The sequence below is a fragment of the Anarrhichthys ocellatus genome, unplaced genomic scaffold, assembly GCF_004355925.1.
Source record: "Anarrhichthys ocellatus isolate YVR2014 unplaced genomic scaffold, GSC_Weel_1.0 scaffold25, whole genome shotgun sequence".
NCBI classification, from domain to species: Eukaryota; Metazoa; Chordata; class Actinopteri; order Perciformes; family Anarhichadidae; genus Anarrhichthys; species Anarrhichthys ocellatus.
This window is the reverse complement of record NW_022280055.1, coordinates 755,556-776,410: the sequence shown is the minus strand read 5'-3', so window position 1 is coordinate 776,410 and position 20,855 is coordinate 755,556. Positions and strand designations below refer to the sequence as shown.

The following is a 20,855-nucleotide window of genomic DNA, read 5'->3' as shown; positions in this document are numbered from 1 at the left end:
AGAGAGAGAGAGAGAGAGAGAGAGAGAGAGAGAGAGAGAGAGAGAGGTACTGATGCTAACTGCCCCCGCTCAGACACAATGTGACCAACACTGCTCTCCAAAGACCTCTCAGAGTAAACCTAATTATAAGCAATGGAAAGAAACCCCATTTGGACCATTAGAAAGAAGAAACTAAAAGCAGATAGTAGTAGATTAGAATGTTATCTGGTCCTAAACAGAGGCTATGAATTTGCAGAATATCTCTTTACTGTCAGAAAACAAAAGCGGACACAGATCCTAACCAAGCACCGTCTCAGTGTCCACAGACAGATCCTGGCAACCAACCGAAAATAGAACATGTGGTAACTGTTCAACAGGTGAGGCTGAGACAGAAATCCATTGTGGTGGCTGGGCGCGGTTGCAGAGGGGACAGAGTGGGGGGGGGAGTGGTTCAGGGAACGGTGCCGTGAAGAGGCTTGATTAGCCGCAGCTGAAACTGATCCTTGATTGTCTCTCTCGTATATAAACATTAGTAGGGACGGAGGCGCGAGAGAGAGGTAAGCAGGAGACACAGCACAACAGACGATCCTGACCAACGCATATACGGCGGTGCGCTCGGGGGCACGGCAGGAGAGCGCACGGCCGAGACCAGTCTGAACTGCAGTAATAACAATAAAGAACATTACGGAACGCTGTTTGAGTGTGTGCGGAAAGGACCCGCGGCGGTAACAAGAGGTTGTTGCATCCATCTACTCGACTGTCATACATTCAATGAAATAAGGAACATTTACTGAAACAAGGTCAACTCTGTCATTTGGGATTTCAAAGAGCTTAATGACCTCTCAAATGAAAAAGTACTTGGAGAAAGAGACGAGGCATATCTTGCTGCCCAATATGTATCAACATGCTGCAACCGGAGGGACTGTGACTGACACACACACACACACACACACACACACATGATTTGCGGCATATGGGGGATATGAAAAAAATGTACATCATGATTGTCATTTTCATCGAAAAACATATTGAAATGATTATTGTGTGTTTTTTTGCTGGGATTTGTACCAAACAAAGATGTTTTCTTAAGTCTGTACATTATGATGTGTAGTCCTGGACGTCTCTGCAGCACGATGTTTAATTTAAAATTGTATGCGACACACATTTTGCCTTTTACAAATATTGGATCTCCTCCCATTTGATAATTACAGTAAGCCATATTGTGGTTTCAATAAATTAGCCTTGAATTGAAAAGCGATAAATACTGAGAGGAAAAAGAGATTACAGACAACAACAAAGAGATTAATGAAGAATAGATATAAAAGGATAAGGCTGGGGATTGTTCCTATTGCCAACAAATCCCAAAAGACCAAATCCAATGAATCCATCTTTCAATAATTTCCATCCTCCACGCTGCCCCATTGGTTCCTACTGACAACTTAAATCTTAAAAAGCTGGTCACAAATATAGAGTTTTTTTGAGCAATTTCAGTCATTTCTTGCAAACGTTACTCAAACAGAGGCTCGGGATTATGGTCAGCCAACTATTGATATGTGCCAGTGCAACAGCACAATGTATGTGGGTACAATGTATAAAGGAACTACGGTGGCCATGTTCATAGTATTGAAGAAATGTGCCACTTATTGCAATGGTGTGGCTCATTTATGTGTTTTTAATAATGTTCTTGTAACAATGGTGAAAACATCTATATCCGGCTTTGAATGCACAGACAATACTTGTCACCAAAGCGTATAAAAATATAGAACATTACCAGTTGTATCCTTTTAACAATAAGAAGGAGAGAGGCGGGAGAGAAAAGAAAGATGGGAAAAGAGTCATTTTCATGGCTGTCACAGAGGGAGACGAAAGGAAAAACAAACTAGCAGGTAAAGAGAGAGAGAGCCGAGAAAAAGAGGGAACAGGTATAAACTTAGAGCGAAGTGGAGTATGAGAGAGACGGGCAAAGGGAACAAACAGAACAATATCGGCCATGTGTTATTACAAGTCCGAGAGCAGGGCTTTGAGAGATACAAGAAGAAGGTCAAGCAATAAAAAAAGGTTGAAACATTCCTTCCTGTCCTTCTCCAAGAACCCCCCAGACTGCAGTAAGGCGAGAAAGCTGGTGTGCAACATCAATAAGGGCTGTGGTTACGGCTGCCAGCTCCACCATGTCGTCTACTGCTTCATGATCGCTTATGGCACCCAGCGCACGCTCATCCTGGAGTCCCACAACTGGCGCTACGCCCCCGGCGGCTGGGAGACCGTCTTCCTGCCCGTCAGTAACACCTGCACCGACCGCGCCGGGGCCACCACTGGACACTGGTCAGGTAAGGTACACACACACACCGACACACACACACCATCACCCATTGTGAGCCACACGCAGCCGTAGCCTCAGTGCTGCCTGCAAACGACTATGATTGGTTGCTTAATATTCAAATAGCCCTTGTTGTCTTTTTTGGTCTATCTCTGCTAAAAGACGGGGTCTGCCAGACCACACATCTTTTGTGCTGCTACAGCGAAAACAAACAAAGTGTGAATTCCCTGGCTAAGCAGGACTGTGCAATTCCTGTTAAAGCACTTTGGCAGCCAATGAAGCAGCAGCAGCAGCAGGTTACTGTTCAAAGGCTTCAGTGCCAAGAAGACTTTATTTCCATAGAGGAGGCCGGTCATAGAGGAAGAGGAGGAGGCTCCTCTATTTTTGAGAGTCATCTTGAGTTCTCACACCATGGATTCATTGTAGAATTGGATCCAGCGCCGCCACTCAGCCTTGATTCTTGACTGATGGTATTACAACAAAAAGATCTCCTGCATCCCAAAAGACACACCCCCCCCCCCCCATAGCCATCTGTAGAACTGAGGACCCCTCCAGCTATACACATGGTTAATTATTACTCCATAGGGGTTTCATCTGTATTTTCTTTTCAAAAGGAAGGACGAGTCATTTTTTATGAATGACGTCACTCCTGTGTGCATGCTACACACGTTTGTGTTGTGTCTTGGTCACGAGGATGCGTGCTCCGTTAAAGCAAAAGCTCTACATATGTACAACGTATGCGTCAGTCGTTGATTGTCCGTAACGAACACCGTGTTCAAGCATACGCTAATGTATATGTGTACCTGGTGTCAGTAAACCTTAGACTGAAGATCGATGTGCTTGTCTGGGGGAGAATGCATCTCCCTGGTAATGCACAGGCAGCAGAATCATTTATGAATGAGATTGCGCATCGGTATGAGCGGAAATAGTGATTTTTGTATGATTAATGGATGGTCTTACAGTATAGGTGTATAGGTGTGTCATCCTCTGTTAAGCTGACAGAAGCAAAGATCATGGATGATTTGGAGGTTTTACTATGAGACTATGCCCCCTCCCCCCCCCCCTTCTCTCTCTCGGTCTCTATCAATTTCTTTGTCATTGCTTTCTTGTTCTCATCACGGCATCCTTTCAGCTCTATATATTTCTGCTATCGCTTCATTTGATTTGTGCTCTCCTGGGCTCTCCCTTCTTATCTCCTGCTCTCCTTGCGCATTCCCTTTCTTATTCTCCTGCCTTTCATGTGTCCTTTTCCCCTATCTAATGTCTTTCTCTGGTGTCTGTCTTACAAACCGCCTCCTATAGATCCATATATGCCATCTGGCATCCAACAGTCATCTCACCACAAACGCCACTCCCCCGGCCTTTTAGCATTCTGAATTCTTATCCTTATAAGTCTTGTAATTTGCAGAGGCAGTATCTTCTGTTGACCAAGCCAGCTAACAAGCCGAGCATAGCTAATGTAAGCCTGTTGGGTTCTTGGCTACTGCTGTGGTCATGCCTCTTTTGTTAACAGGGAAGGTAAAATCATTCCTTGGGACACTGGGCCACAAAGGGACACTAAAGCCTTGGATTAATAAGTAGATATACATTGAATATATCACTAATTAAGTGGAATGTCTGCCCATGCCAGTACAATTAATGCATTTGGATATTTGCTAGTGTTACAGTATATTATTGGCCTTTTATTCTATGATTAGCCAGTGTTTATTACCTACCATACCAATGCCTTGAGATGATGAAGGGTTTGCATTGTTCCAGGATGGCAGTGGACTTTGCAACGTCGGCATTTTCTAATTTTGTTAGACATCGGGTCTCTGTTGTATCATTCCTGGTAAATGCCACCAATCCTTTCTAGTAGCCTTCACTTAGAAATGTGATGAGCATGCTGCTTTTTGCTGTTCTATAGTTTTACACGATACAGTTTTTGTCTTTTGTTTGCCTAACCTTGTGTTTACGTTGTTAATTGCCATTGTTGGTATTTTATGTAGCAGCGCTGTCATTTATCTGCACATGGTTTGCCCACTTTATGTTGAGTTGCTTCCCGTAGGATGTCAGTTAATTATAGACGGAGAGATGATGCATGGAATATGCATCTGTGACAAAATCAAAGGTAGCGATCATTATAGGACCTGCTGATTTTCTTCCCTCCTACGGGAAGTGGGGAAAGAAAATTCAAATTTTTCCGGGGAACCATAATTCTAAAACCTTTAACTAGGAACTACAATTACGATACACATCTATTTTATTAGACTATAACTATGTAATGGGAATATTGATAAAGATTGACCCACCTTGTCTCTTGGGATTGGATACTGGATAATAATGCCGACACAGTACCCACGTTTTTCAATTGTTGCCTGAATAAAACACAGTTTAAATAGTTTTTAGTTTGGAAATATGACTACCAATCTGAACAGACAATCAATACAAGTTTTTAGTACTTGACAATTTTAGATTCTCTGCGCCTTGGACATATCGGTCAATACCAACAGAAAGTAGTAAGGTCCAAACCCAGCCCTTCTGTCTATTAACCCACTGGTGCATGTTGCTGTTTTACTACAACTTTTATGTGCAGTGGGCAGCAGCATGAGAGAGCTTACAGCACCATCTCACAGGTTTGGTAAATTCTGAGCACACAAAGGGGAAACTAGTCTCCTTGTGGAACAATGGTTCGTTGATCAAAGAGCTAATTTGCCAAAGAGGGTGTATTCCTTTGAGCTTCTCTGTAGAGATATTACTGCCTTATGAGTGAGTCTGAGAGCAGCAGGGGAAACATAATGTTCCCTGCCATGTAAAGACTGGAACAAGAGTTCTCCAAGTTCATAAACCGCCTCTCAAATGTATTATGAATGGAAAGGCTTCGCATTTTGTGTCTGTATGGTGTCACTCTTGGTTCTCCAGTAGCTGTGTTGAGCTTGTGCAATATTTATTAGGCGAAGTATGCATCATGGGCTTAAAATACAGCGTTTCTGTGTCAGTTCAGACCTTTAAGCTTTAAGGCGCGTACATGAAAAAATGTAGCCGATGCTTTGGAGTTAAAAAGAGCTTTGTGATGTAATTAAGGAGCTGTGGGAGGCAGACTCACTGCGTCTCAGTACATTTATGCCATGAAGTGCAGGCCTCAAAAAAGTGCCCATTCCCCCTTATGTGAATCATGCCAATGCTGTTATATAAGCAAAGACAGGCCTGGGAATATCTTTTCTGTTCAATATTTAATGCTTCTACCAATTTATATTCAGTTCACGTTCAGGCATACGCGCACATAAATTGAAGCCTCTGTTTCTGTCCTTGTTTTTCGCATGTTTTTTTTACATACCCTTTCTGTGAAAGGCCATTTTTAATGACTCATTATGCCATTTAGTTGGAAGTGTGTCGTGGATGTGTGTTTGCAGCTGTATTAGGGCCCGTCTGTGGCAGTTAGAGAAGCCACTTTAGTCTGAAAGAACACAGGCCTCAAAACTTGTTTTTGTGTAAATCAGGGGTTTACTCACACACACGGACCAAAACACAACTCTCCCTGGGTTTTTAAGACTGAAAGAGAGTGAAGGTTTTGTCTGCCAGGCATATCCCTTCTGGTGCAATGAGATTAGCGGAGGCTCTTTGTGTGTGTGTGTGTGTGTGTGTGTGTATGTGTGTGTGTGAATACACATTTCTTTTTATTGTTGTTTTCTTTGGATCACCTTTTTTCTCATCGCAAGACCCCCGTACATGCATGTTCATGTGTGTGTGTATCCTCATGAGCATTTCTGTGGGCGGGCACATGCGTGTTCACGCACAGTTGGCCTCGGTGTGCATGGAGGTCTGGCAGTGCGCGGGGGGGACTGTCTTCTGCCCAGAAAGGTGACCTTCGTAATCAGCCCGTGCTCAACCCCTCTGCCCAGAGCGCCTGCCAAGCAGGACTCAGCCTGAAGGCGCCAATGCCAGACCAACATCACCCCACCACTCCAATCCAGGTCCTTGCACCAGCCCCTGGCCCTACACAGCCTTGATAGAAAGGAGCTTACCTTGGCCTTTAAACAAGGACGGGCAAAGAGCAGCTGTCAATCCCAGAAGCTGGATTCATAGGGGGTTGGGGGATTTGGATTCATGCTGGTAACAGAACAGGGATGAATGTAATAGGGATGAAGAAGAATACTGAAAAATCTCACTGCATCGCAACATAATGTTTTATTTTTGACAGAGTGACATATTGTGTCGTAATTAGTTCAGCAGAAAAAGACACTAAGAGGTTCAGTGAACTCAAAGATGTTAGTCAGTGTTGTCAGTTGTTTGACAGAAAGCTACGCTGACAACTTGCCGATGTCTCTGAACTCCATATACTTTAAAAGGGAGAAGAAGAAAAGGTCTAAGTTGTCTTACGGAAACAGCTGTCATGTCAGAACTTCAGGCTTTCTTCATCCGACTGAAACTTGGTACTGATACAAGGTCTGAAGCCAAGTCACTCATGCCAAAATTATTTACATAACGAAAATCACAAATCTCAAAGGGCTGTACAATCTGCCGCTCAATCCTTAGAACCTCTGCTTTGATAAGGAAGGTGCCTTTCTGATATATAAGTTAATCAATTGTTGAATAGATGAGCATAATGTTTGCATTGATGATGATGAACATGATCATCTTAATACTCAACCTTCTCCTCTTTGGACCATCGAGGAGAGGCCCACGATAAGGACGTCCAGGTTGTGGAGTTGCCTATAGTGGACAGTCTCCACCCCCGGCCCCCCTACCTGCCCCTGGCCATCCCCGAAGACCTGGCCCCGCGCCTGCACCGTCTGCACGGCGACCCCTCCGTTTGGTGGGTGTCCCAGTTCGTCAAGTACCTGGTGCGACCGCAGACGTGGCTGGAGAAGGAGATCCAGCAGACCACCGCCAAGCTGGGCTTCAAACACCCCATCATCGGGTAAGGACGCTCGGCTATCACTTGTCAGCGTGGCTCGCTTTGTTATCTTCCTTTTTCTGTGCTTTTAAACACTTCAATAATAACGGCTTTGTCACTACAGCGTATCTCTAGAATAAAGTTTGCAAAATGCTTCACAATCAAAGCGAACAGACGGCACAGGAAGAAGAAAATAACAACATCGCCCTGAGGGCTGTGCTGGAATACAGACACTGCTTTGCGGGAGGTTAATAGGAGGTTAATACAATAGTATTAAAAGTAACTCAATCTATGGAAGTGTTTAGTTTGGCTAATTTTCTACCTTTATTTACCCTGGGAAGCCTTTTGCTTTTTTATTACTTCTCTGCGCTACACTAATACAGCTATATTATATGCTATATTATATACTATATTAATGCAAATCAACTTGCTTAAAGAAATTACATCATTCTTTTCTCTCTAGTAATATGCTTTGTGTGGTTCTGCCTTGTTTCATGTATTAATGTTTAAGCTTTTCTTTAATCTTTAGTAATCATTGTTGATTAAAGGATAAGAACGGCTATATTCTATATTGTTGTTGTTGTCAACAAATCCCCAGGCTTCAAAGTGGTTTACACTCGCCAAAGTCAGTGGACTTCATCCTCTGGGGAGCGTGAATGAACAATGTTTCATGGCAATATGTCCTGCTAGCTGCTGAGATATTTCAGTCTGGCAGATCACCAGAGCCTTCCTTAGCTTTTAAAAATCCACATAAGAGCACAGGAGAACTTCCTCGTTGCAGAAAGAACAATGCACCTCAGTGCCCTGGTATCGGAGTACGCCACCTAGATATCACTTTTCAGGAAACTTGGCACAAGAGGTCCAGCATTTTGGACAATGCACATAATGACTGGTTATCTCTCTTCCATGAGGCTGATTCCACCTGCCTGGTAAAAGAAGTAGTTTAAAATAAACGCTAAGAGTTATATTGTAATAGTTTGTGAAGTCAGCCGGGTTGAGTTCCGTCATTCTCAACATAACTCTCACATCCATATGTTCATAGGCTCTTTTGCCAGCTCCTCGCTCTCATAACTCCTCTTCTTCTTTACGTCTTGCTGCAAACCAACCGTCGCTGTTCTTCCTTACTTTTCCTGTCCTGCTCTGCTTGGTTCTGACTTCCTCTTGACACGCTCTTCTGTCTCCCTCTCTTTCTTTTCTCAGACGCTCTTCTCTTTAGTTTTTACCTCTCTGCCTTTCATCACCCGGCAGCTTCCGTCTCTTTCTCCCAGCTCTTTGACTCTCCTCCCCCTATTTTTCCTCAATTGTTTTTTGTCTGTGACTCATCCCAACTTTTTCAATCTCCCCGACCTCTCGCATCCTTTCATTTGTGATCGTTGCTCAGTCTTCATTTGTTCATCCTGCTTCAAGATTTCAAATTGTTATATTGTTATATCTCCCTCACGTTCCCCGGGTGCACATCCCTACCCACAATTCTCTTGCTCTCATGGTTTTACACACATCTCTATCACTGTTCTTTGTGTTTCCTACTCCCCCCCCCCCCTCCATACACTCGCATATCCCACCCTTTCCTCCCTCCGTATCACATGGGAAAGGCTTATTGAAATGATGTGCTGGGTAGAACAAAGTTTTCATCCCTCTTATCCCATCCCTTCTCAGCTCTTGATACATCCACTCCACTCTGCACTGATGTTGCAACAAAGTGCCTTTGCGCTTCTGTCAGCACTGTGGGGGGAACGCGATATGTATGAGTGTATGGAAAAGTGAGGGGGGGGACACTGAAAGAGATCCATAGTGTCAATGCAAGAAAAAGGCACGAGGGAGCGGCAGCAATGGGAGATGCAGGGGTTGATGCAGAGAGTACCGAGAGGAATAGAAAGGCAGCTTGTCCCAGGAGGACCCGACAACCACCAGCCGACCCCCACCAGCTCCGTCACCACCACCACCTCTCTCTCTCCCTGCTGCTCTCTAAGGACGTGAGAGGCAGGAAGGCTGGGAGCCACCAACTGAAAGCAGCTATCAACACAGCTCCATCCTGCCCCCATTGAATGTGTCCTAATGGGGGGGGAGAGGGAGGGAGAGAGAGAGAGACAGAGAGGGAGAGAGACAGAGAGACAGAGGGAGAGAGACAGGGAGAGAGAGAGACAGAGGGAGAGAGACTTCTGTTACAGATACCAGAGTAGCCTTATCGCCATGGCAATGTGGTCACCAAGAGATGGATTTATTATACATTGTGTGTATCTGTGTGTATGTGTGTGTGTGTATGTATATGTGTATGTATATATATATATAATTTTTTTTAATTTTGTTTTTTATTATAATAATTAATAAAATACATTTCTCAGAGTGAAAACAATAAATAAATATAAAAAGTGGGATAATATGATTCCAGGTCAGGTATTTCTTTATTCTTCACTTAGAGAGCTTACAAAGACCATTTTATAATAACTTTCTAATAATGTTAGAAGTTTTTTTTGTGCTCATTGCAAGAGAGCCAGTAGTGTGCAGAACACCTTAATAAGACCCTTCATGTTGGCCTTTCCTTTAATGTGTTATGTCATTCTGCAGCATACAGTAGGTGTAATGTGGTAATTTCTTCTTCGTGCAGCTGACAGGCATCCAGAGGTCAAATCATTTACTCTATAGTCTATATGTGTTATTGTCACTAACTGCCCGAATCAGCATTGCTGTGTCGAGTGTGGGTGTGTTTGATGCCTCTAATGCATGCTTTTACGCCCACCATGAGGATTGCCCTGCTTTGCTATTACAGTGTGAATAGAGAGAGATAAATTGAATTATTGAGGCAGAGGTAGTGGGTGAGTTCTTGAGGGGGGGGGGATAGATGTCTAAGGGCTAAGCAATGCCTCAGTGTGGTCTGACAGAGAGAGAAAAGGGCAAGATAAAAGAGTTCACAGGAACAAAAACACCGTAGACATGAGAGACGTTAGGGAGCAGGAGAGACGGACCCCAACAAAGGATGCAAAAAGCTCAGTCACGACCTCGGTCCGATCAGAGACACCGAATAAAAGGCTCGGACACACCTTGTAGCCCACTCACCAACTTGTCCTCACTCCATTCTTTTGGGTTTTATTCGCCACGTAAAGAAAGGAGCTGTTCTTGTGGCCAGTGGTGAAAATTAGCTACAGCCTGTTTATTCTCTTTCTCTGAACCTCTTACTCTCTTACTTTTTTTATTCTTCCACCTCATTCTCACAAAGGAGTTCTAGGCAGCCTTGAAAAGCACTGAAGCCCTTGGGAAATCCTGAATGGTGGAAGTAAAGGACTAATGTTCGACACCAAATTGTCCTTAAAAAAGGCTTTTGACCCGAGATATTCCAGTGGAGCTGCTCCTCGGTACGCAGTAGACAGCTGATTGTATTGGGAAGCTCCCAGGTGGCACTATATGAATGTGGGGAAACATGTACGCGTTCCTTCATTTGTGAAGTAAAGGTTGAAGAAGGTCTTTTTCTTTCGCTTCGATTTTGAAATTGAATTTGCTCCTCGGGGCCAGAAGTCCCAATGCGGATGCGGCTGGGTGGTTTAGCAATTGAATAGTTGTGGACGGCATAAAATCGTGTTTCAGCGTCCATCAGTCTGAGGGATGCGTCTGTGTCAGGAGAGGAGACGTTTCCCATTCTCGTCCATCTTTTGTTCTGTTTACCAGCTGTGCTCTTTCTTTCACACGTACAGCCGGTGACAGCGATCTCTCTTTGTCCTTGTGTACTGCGAGCGATGACAAGGAAACCGAAACAATACAGTTCTGTTGGATATTTCTACTGTCTGTCTATTTTACTGCCTCCCTCTATTTCTGAAACTTCCTCTCTCTCTCAGTCACGGCTTGCCTTTTCTGTTTCTTTTCTGTCATTGTCTTTTGTCCCATCGCTCTTTGTTTGTGTTTATACCAACAATGGAAAGATTGCCACGGTATGGCTTTCAAGTGGAAGGGCCTTTTTTTAATTTTTTTTCGCTTTTTCTTTCCAGCGATTACACGTCAACATCAAAACAAACAGTGTAAACTAGGTTGTCTGAATAAAGATTAAAAAATGTTCTAAATAAAATACAAACACAACTATGATGAGCTCAAAAATGTAAATTATTCACTAGATTTTGGACTCAAATGTAACAAATGTAGGAGCCTCATATCCATCATTGTACCCCCGTTGGGAGACAGACGCTACCAGTTGTGGTTCAATTTCTTTATGCTAACTTAACCACGGTATCAATGTGAGGATAATGGTTCTTGGTGCGTACTTAGCAAAACGTTTCTTGAAGTTTGAGGTGAAGTGCACAGGTGCAGTACATCATATATGTAATCTTGAGGGACACCACCATAACTGTGTTAATAGACCCTACGAGCTTAGAGTGCAGATGTACAAAACTCAACGCCAACTTTATCGAAAATGACATTACAATACTCGTCTGTAACGCTGTCCGTGTCCCTGTCTGTCTGTAGAGTCCATGTGAGGAGGACAGATAAAGTGGGGACGGAGGCGGCCTTCCATCCCATAGAGGAGTACATGCTGCATGTGGAGGAGCAGTTCCAAAATCTGGCCAGACGTGTCCACATCGACAAGAAACGAGTTTACCTGGCCACTGACGACCCCTCCCTGCTGCAGGAAGCCAAAACTAAGTCAGTGTCTGGGAGTGTGTGTGTGTGTGCGCGTGTGTGTGTGTGTGTGTGTGTGTGTGTGTGTGTGTGTGTGTGTGTGTGTGTGTGTGTGTGTGTGTTGATGCCCATTGTGAGTCTGTCCAACTGATCTGCGAGAGTGTGTTTTTCTCTGTATTTGTATCATTTCACCCTCTCTTGTCTTACTCTGACTCTGGACTTATTGTCCCTTCCAGGTATCCAGAATATGAGTTCATCAGCGATAACTCCATCTCGTGGTCGGCAGGCCTTCACAACCGCTACACTGAGAACTCGCTCAGAGGAGTAATCCTGGACATCCACTTCCTGTCTCAGACCGACTTCCTGGTCTGCACCTTCTCCTCACAGGTCAGTCCACTTTTACACTCTAGTATTTCGATGACACTGACGTTCGGGGTCAAGTTTAAGTCATTTTGACTTGTCTTGACTCGGCAATGCGAGGAAAAAACAGCCAAAAATTCCATCTTCCAGGACGGACAGAAATGCAATAGATGTTGTGTGTCCAGAATAAGCAACACAATGAAATTACAATATAGGCAATACGTACGACAAAAATGATACTTGAACGTATTTGAAAAGGATTGGAGCCAGGAGGATGTTGAGCATCTTCCAGGTGTCACCAAACAGATGGAGCCTGAGCCAGGCAGCCTCCTCCTCCACCATGTGACCTGGAAAAGAGGACAGGCTGCACAAACACACAACAGGCGACCTCAAGTATATCATTCACACAGACGAGGAGAACGAGCAAACGCACAGAGGGAGAGAGAGAGACAGACTGGCACAAAGAGAGGCACACAGCGGTGCCTGTGGCACACAAACAACAAGGGTTCTTGAGAAGCGGTGGCTTTAAAGTTAATATAATTATTTTTGACTGCTAAGCTTAAATAATACATTGAGACAGAGACCGACCCGCCAGCCAAGCAATGAAAGAATAAACAACTAATTGAAAGTTAAGGCAAAAACGTGAGTACTGAGTTTGGATTTAAAGGCTTGCACTTAATCCGACTGTTTAAAGTCCACAGGGAGGTTCCGTCAGAGGAAGAGGGTGCGATAGGAAAAGGCCCTTTGAACTTTTGACTTCTTTTTCACTTTGGGGACAGACGGAAGCCCTGGGGACAGACGGGAGCCCTGGGGACAGAGAGTCCTGATTGGATTATTGGGTTTAAGAATTTTGATTTGTGCCTGCCAATAGACAAGGAAGCAATGAAGTGGAATCAAATAAATAATGTTTGGACATATAGTAAAGTGATTCCTTAATATGTTTCTGAATGCACATAAATTACAATTAAAAGGCTCTTAAGCGCTGCCTTTGTCCGTGGATGGAGCTCTGTTGTTATCAAGTGACCTGAGTGTGACTCAGGTCACTTGATGCTTCCAGTTTGTCACAAGGCGATCCAGAACGTTTTTGATAATCACAATCGTGTGATCGTCAACAAACCTCATTGTCCCATTTTCAGTCACATGATCCAAAGCCCATTTATTACGGCTTTGACATTACAATGGCATTTGTCATCCATTAGCCTGATCATCTCAGCTGCTAAAGTGCTGTTTTATAGTGAGTTATAACGCGGAGGGATCGGGCTTTCTGCCAGCACCTAAAAATAAAGTCTGAGCCTCATATTTCCTGTTCACACTCTGGGTTTAAGAGTCCACGGCAAGGAATGAGTCGCTTAGCACATTTTATCCCTCTTTTACCAGGGCTTCAAGTACTTTTGTCCCCGAAAAAGCATGTTCTCTCGCCTCTACAGCCTCGTTATCGAGACAAATACTAATAATAGATCTAAGAAAAATAATCCCAGCCTGTGTTTCTGTCTCAGGTCTGCCGCGTGGCCTACGAGATCATGCAGACGCTGCATCCCGACGCTTCCTCCTTCTTCTATTCCCTGGATGACATCTACTACTTCGGAGGTCAAAACGCCCACAACCAGATCGCCATCTACCCCCACCAGCCGCGCGACAGCGAGGACATTCCCCTGGAGCCCGGGGACGTGATCGGCGTGGCCGGCAACCACTGGGACGGATACTCCAAAGGCATCAACCGCAAACTGGGCCGCACTGGCCTCTACCCATCCTACAAGGTCAAAGAGAAAATCGAGACTGTGAAGTACCCGACATACCCCGAGGCGGACAAACTGCTCAGCTCTCAAAAGAAGTAAAAAAAAAAAGAAAAAAAAGAAGAAGAGGAAATTAAAAAAATAAAAGAAGAGAAGGAGCGAGGATAAACACGCGGACTCCGATTCCAGGGAAGGAGGCAGCTTTTGTACAGAAGAGAGATGCGTACTTAGTGCGCTAAGCTGGGAAGAAAAGGAAAAGCCTGAACCCAGGGGCGATAGGAATGAGAATGCACTCTTATGTGTGTGTGTGTGTGTGTGTGTGTGTGTGTGTGTGTGTGTGTGTGTGCGCGCACTTGTGTAAATGCCTGTGCGTATGACAGGTCATGGAAGACTTGCACCCTACCAATACTCCCCCTGCCCGACGCTCTAAACTCGGGGTCTGTAGAGATGTAGACATGAACATTGATTTTAACTAAAGCAAGAACTATTAAAATCCACACAACTGACCGAGCTCGCTCTCCCGAGACAAGACTGGGACTACTGTAAGACTCGAAAAAAAGATGACAAACTGGAAAAGAAGTGTTTTTTTGATTTTTATTTAATTCCTTTCAGTGGTTTTGACTCTAATCTTGCCTTTTTTTCGTTTTCCTTTTCCTCCCTTCTTTGTTTACTGACTGTACTGTGTCCTCTTCTTGCCATGCTCACCACTGACACCCCCCCCACCCCGCTTTCTTCCTCCTCCACTCACTGTACTTCCTCCATCATGTCTCTCCATGTGCAATTAATTTTAAAATACCATATTGTGCTTTTATCGAGTGTGTTTTTAACGGTCTTAATTTTGCGCGTATGGGGCTTGTGCATTGTATACTGTACAGTGTGTGTGTGTGTGTGTGCGTGTGTGTGGGTGGATGGATGTGCGCGTGATGAAGTGTGCCTGTGTGTGCTGTTTAAGTCTAACGGGCCACGTCACGACCTGGTGCCTGATTTAATGATGAGCAGTGTGTGTTTTTATTTCTGGCTTTCCTCCTGACTGAACAGTGTTTGTGTGGCCAGCGGGGGAGGCTGGCGGTGACAGTGGGGACTGTCCTCAGGCCCCCCCCCCCCCCAGCACTTGGAACAATGGTGAACTCCAGTCACTCGGCTGGGGAGGGACCTCGAGTTAACAATGGTAAGATTATGTGGAGTATGGTGAACTCATGGCGCACACGCACAGACACAGGAGCCGCCCCGAGGCTCACCAAAAGAAGCACTCCACCGAGATAATGTCCTTTTTCGGCATCTCTGCTGTCTCTTCCTGTCCATCTGTTTGTTTGTTTGTTTTTTTTACTTTTAACATTGCTGTTTTAAAATAAATGAGAAAATATGCCTATGTTTTAAAATGATAATGCTGTGTCATCTCAAACTGAAGAGTCCCCATCATGAAGGCTTTTTTTCATAACTTATGTTCTCGGGCATTGTCTTTGATAACCACAGATCGAATAAACTTGAGAAACCAACAAGGCATTTTTTATTTTTGTTCCCTTTCAGTCTGATTCTGTTCGCCATCTGCTCCTCCATCTCTTACCCGGCGACACCTGCTTGTTCAATCAGGCTGAACATGCTTCAACTACATTACACATATTCCAAACTGGGAATCAAGGCTTATTTTAATATTTGAAGAGTTCATTTCCTGAAGGGTGTCTATCTATCTATCTATCCATCTACTTTTGAAGAGTAAAAGTCATTACCTGAAGTTCATCTTTTGATATCTCCATAAAAAGGAAGAAGCCTGCCTCTGGAGTCATTTAGGCATCCGGGACAAGAGCTACACTCACACCTTCAGTAGTTTGTTTTATAAATCATTCAGTTGGAGTGTGAATCCATTTCCCAATCATTACAGAGTAAAAACTCTTCAATCTGTCTTTGATTTACATTTCAAATGGAAGACCTCCAACAGAGACATTACAATTCTTCATTTAGATATTCCTCATGACAGCTACATGACATTGTCTCCCCACGGAGCCAAAACACACCCGTAGACTTCCTGCTCTCGTCTCGTCTCCTACTTCCTGCACGTCTGAATCGTTCATGATCTCGTTCTGTGTGTCTTATTTATGGGCTGTCTTGTTACTTTCTTACTGAGGGGGCTCTGGGAGTTTCATTACAGATCCCTCTTTAATTTCAACGCTGATCTGCATGCTTCATCGGACACCCATAAGGAAACCCACGGAGATGAGCTGTTTGGTGTGTGCGAGGGAGAATAATAGTTTTATTGTTTCGTTTTGGGGTTTTTTTTCCCCCTCCTGCCTGACAACAATCCGCAACCAATTTAGCCCACGTTGACAAAGCGTTCATAATGCACATGCAGCGTACAGCAGTTCATTGAATGTCTCAATTCACTGGGAAAGGGTCCCTCGTGGGCTTTCTAAACGCACACGCTAACTGGAGGGCACTTTAATTAAAACGCACTCGTTGCTGTCACAGTGGCCTGCAACAGTCGTTTAAGAGAGACGTTAGTTCAGTTAATTATTCTGTTAATTGGACTCCGCTCTTGATAGAGAGCATTCGGGGTTTTTTTCTTTTAGCAGGCGGGGGTTTCTTTCTCTGCCTTTGTGGTCTAATTGTTGCGGAGCTCGAGAGCAGAGTGAGGCCGTTTTGCCTCCCACATAAAGTTGTGCGTTGAAAGGGAATCTGTCCCATCCAAGTGCCTCATCCGTTTCCAAACGCGCGTGTCAACGCGTTGCTTTTATTTTAAAGGCTGTCTTAAAGCAATACTCGCATGACCACAGCAGCAAGGGAGGCTGTACCTGTGTGCACAGTGGTGCTTTGACACAGAGATGTCTCTAACGTGCTGATGTTTAGCAGGTATTAATTACTTGGTTCACCATCTCAGAGTGTCGGCATTCCAACGTTTGCTAATTAGTACAGCTGAGGCTGATGGGAATGTCATTCATTTTGTATTCCATGTCAGCAGGTATTAGGTCAATCGAAGTTATTCTCTCGGGACCTTGAGTGTCTGTTGCAAATTTCGTAGCAATCCATCCGATAGTTGATGAGATATTTCACTTTGGCCTTTGTCTCCAACACACCGGAATCGCCTTGAGAGATAATCTCAATAAAATGATTCTGCATTCATATGCAGAATCTGTAGGCAACTTGACAAAGTGTTGATATGCATTTCAAGTTCCTATTCGGAGTGTAAACAACGAGCTGTGCACGGAGAAGGAAGCCTTGGCCCGGATATCCGCTGGCTACACGGTATATAGCCCCACGGCCCCAGAGGCTCATCCATCATCAGACCGATAGCCAAAGCCTGCACAGCTTGGCCGAGAGAGGAGTCCCTTCACATATGAACAATTAGAGTGACCAATCACTTTTTTTCAATTTGCATATGGGCATGCAAGTGTTGCTTTAGGACAAAAAAAAAAAATTGTGAACCTGTCCTTTAGTGCTCCAAGAACACGGACCAAGATTTCAATGTGTCCGTGTAACTCTGACGGAATTCATATTGCATGGAGATAAGTGGGTACGCTGTCGCCTGGTGAAATTCTAATCTTGTAAAGGGCAGCTGAATTAATTCTGACTGACTCATGAAAAAGGGAGAGGAAATGGAAATGATTATTGTAGTCCTGGCCAGCTCCAATCAGTACTCTGTTGGCGCAGCAGTAAGAAGTGAAGTCTGCCCCACGGTACCTGGCCCACATCAAAGCAGAGGGGAGGAACTAGAACAAGAAACTGTCGGGTTTTTTCACAATCCAAAGACAGTTGTGTAGGGTGTGAATCTTGCTCCTTCTCGACTTAAATCAACTCAGCAATCGGCCGCAGTTTGGCTTTTATTAGCTCCAGTATTTTTAATCCCACCTGTTATCTCGACTCACTATAAATCTGATTCTATAAACCTGATTCTTGGCACAGAGCAGGGCCAACTTTAGCCTGCTGAGAAGTACATCATCACTCGGAGGAACAAAAAGCCTTTTGTTTGGCACGCGTACCGTACTTAAACGACAATCCCTGCTGTGGATCCAATAAATCAATGTTTATAATGGAGTGCAGATACACCTGAGGACTACATTGTTATTTACCTCTTCAAACTCTACAAAAAATCACTTGCTACCACATTGTCTATCTTTATGAATGAAATGAGGAATATGTGTTTTCTAATTTGCTGCATACAGAGGGTTTAACACAACGCCTCCGCTCTCCTTTTGTCGGTGGCGGTCTGGACAAAGGTCGATTACTTGTTATTGTCAGAGTCTTGCGGTGTGTTTGGACATAAAGTTTTCACTGCTGTGATTGTACACTACATTTGTACACTCTGCCATGCATTGTGCCTCGATTATTTTTTACTAAAAGACCAAAAAGATTGCATGTTCATACTCATGCGACATAGTGCTAGCAGTCAATAAAAGTTCTACATCCTGCTATCATCCTGCAGGCGGAAGAGTAGGTGATCACTGTGTATATTCATTTTGGGCTGAGGGTAGTGCACTGATTTTTGTCAGAAATATCAGCAGGACATGCTTGACAAGTGTCTCCTGAGTTGCAGGTAACAACAGTGGAGTTGTTGACGGTTTCATGAAGAGCACAGCTCGCCTGAGACTGCTGCGACTGTCACACAGATAATGGAGCCGCAGTCACTCGACTCTCTGCAGCTTCCTTTGTTGCGAAACAGACAAAGTGCTTTGTGTTGCCAGCCTGATGACGACTGAGTGTGTTATTGACATTATAGTTCATATTATACATGGTAATGATGGCGGGTGACTGTAATATTGTGATGGCATGTTTTCAAGGATAACTTTTGTTTATTGTCAAGCGTATAGGTCTTATTTTCCGAGTTCTGGCCATCATTAATAACGGTAATTGTCAAGACGGTCATTTGACCCTCAGCAAACAGCCCACCGAGTGTCATCACATTTCTGATGATAGTCTGATGATAATGATAATAAAGAGTGCGTTCGTGTAAGACCGCGCTGCTCATAGTAAGAAACTGACTGCAAGTGTTCAGGCCCTGTAATCAAATCCCCACTTCAGACTTATTTTCAGAGAGAAAATGAAGGCAATGTATGAAATTATTCCCCAAACCGTATGTAGTAAACATCCAACATGGTTTACTGTTGCATGTACAGACCATTTCCCTGTGCCACCGGGTATAATTACCTCTCAAGTTTGGCTTTACCGTTAAGTGAAATGGTTAGCATTAGAGGTTATTAATCTCTAGGCTATGGACCAATACCAGACCACAGATCATATGATACTGGGCTGCAGGGAAACTATTTGATTATATTGATTTGGGAATAAAAGCTACATACTAATTATATAGCTTTATACTCTATTAAGGGCAATTCATTTTTTGCGTGGTGATTCACTTGGGGCAGTCCGTCTGTGCTGCGCTCTTCCTCATCCCGTCATGTTACTCTCTCTCTCTCTCTCTCTCTCTCTCTCTCTGTCTCTCTGTCTCTCTCTTTCTCTCTCTCTCTCTCTCTCTCTCTCTCTCTCTCTCATTTGCGCTCTCTTTTGTCTGTCTGTCTCTTTCTCTAAATTTCTGACTTGGTATTAAGGATTGTTTGTTGGGAAGATACTCGAGAAGAGGTCACACTTGTCTTAAATTAAAACTTACATGATTGATAAATGTGTATGTAAACCCAAAAGCCAGCTCAAGAGAGACCCCCTGTCTCACTTTACCTTAGCCACCACGGCTGTTGCACCTGGTTTAGGTAATATTGCTCAAATCTGGGCTCATTCCCAACTTGTCAGAATATCTCATGGTTCTTGCCCCACTGGACTTTGCTGACGTGACGCTGCTGTCTTCCCATACCTCAGCAATTCTTTTAATGGGTAAAGTGTCCATCAAAACCAACCACAAAGATGGCCAAATCTCAGAAATTCAGACCCAAGTCGTAAGAAACCAGAATACCCCGTCTTTGATACTATACAGCAGCCTGGATAGTGACAGTGAAGACACTTTACAGTAACCTAATTGGCTTTGTTTTGATGGGACGCCTGTTCTACTGTACAGCACAAAGACTAATGTTGCTGCTGAAGCATGCATCCACTATCCCCTCTGTGTGAAGCCTGCTGCTGCAGCTGTGGAGAGGACAGAGCACAGCTCCAGCCCCCGCCTCGTCCCCCCTGCTGCTGCCTGCAGGGTTCAGCCCGCTGTGATGACCATTAGCGTCTGGCTGAGGCTGCAGGAGATAACAGGTGATTTAAGGCCCTGTATCCCAACACAGCCAGAGAGAAATGGCCGGCTGCTGCTTATCTCCCCCTCCGCAACACTCCACACACTTTTACATTAGGCTCCCCTATTCAAAGCCATCTGTCTTCCCAGTCAGGGTGTGATAAAACCGCCTGCGTACATTGCGAAGGGGGGAGGAGCGGAAGACGGAGGAGACACACACCGCCACTCCACCTGCATACTTATACACACAGCAATTCGTAGGATCACGATGGAAGTCGACAACATCACACTTGCTGAATACTTTATCCACGCTGACTTAGAGCCCGGGGCGACACAGTGGGACTCGACAACAACAGCTGAGCGCAGCGCACAAAAGGTACTGTACCTGGTTGTAAAGGAGGGACCTGAGTATGTAACATCACCCCGGGACTAATTGCAAATCAATGGTCTTGGGGAGATGAATGTGGTGGTGATAATAATCGCCCAGGGCTGCCATACATCAACCATTGGTGCCCAGTGCCAAACACTTATCACAGTATAGGTGCACCGACAAAAGCTCAGGAGATGTTATCATTCCTCAACATTCCTCTACCTCTGAGCAGGGCAATGAGAATGACAGAAATATCTTTCTGATTGCTCAGAAGTCTTTGGCATATCTATAGACTGGTGGTTAAATCTTAATAATGTAACATATTTGGCAGCCTCCAGCAGGAAAAAGGATTGCTTCATCCTTCTCGGATGTGCATATGTGAGGACATATCCGTTATCTATAAGGCATGAGAGAGAAAAATGCCTGTAATCTTAAGGAAAACACACTGAAGAGCCGGAGGA

The 20,855-nt window shown here is 44.3% G+C and overlaps 1 protein-coding gene across 1 annotated transcript in view; it reads left to right on the top strand.

Annotated features, from left to right (window-relative positions):
* The window catches only part of fut8b (fucosyltransferase 8b (alpha (1,6) fucosyltransferase)), an 86,306-nt gene extending 70,940 nt beyond the window's left edge, over positions 1 to 15,366 (top strand). Inside the window, exons 7-11 of the mRNA XM_031861625.1 lie at positions 2,069 to 2,306; positions 6,950 to 7,196; positions 11,622 to 11,798; positions 12,011 to 12,161; positions 13,631 to 15,366. Coding sequence (XP_031717485.1) covers positions 2,069 to 2,306; positions 6,950 to 7,196; positions 11,622 to 11,798; positions 12,011 to 12,161; positions 13,631 to 13,969 — 1,152 coding nt within the window. The 3' untranslated portion in view covers positions 13,970 to 15,366. The remainder of the gene's footprint in view (positions 1 to 2,068; positions 2,307 to 6,949; positions 7,197 to 11,621; positions 11,799 to 12,010; positions 12,162 to 13,630) is intronic.
* The last annotated feature ends 5,489 nt before the right edge of the window (positions 15,367 to 20,855 follow it).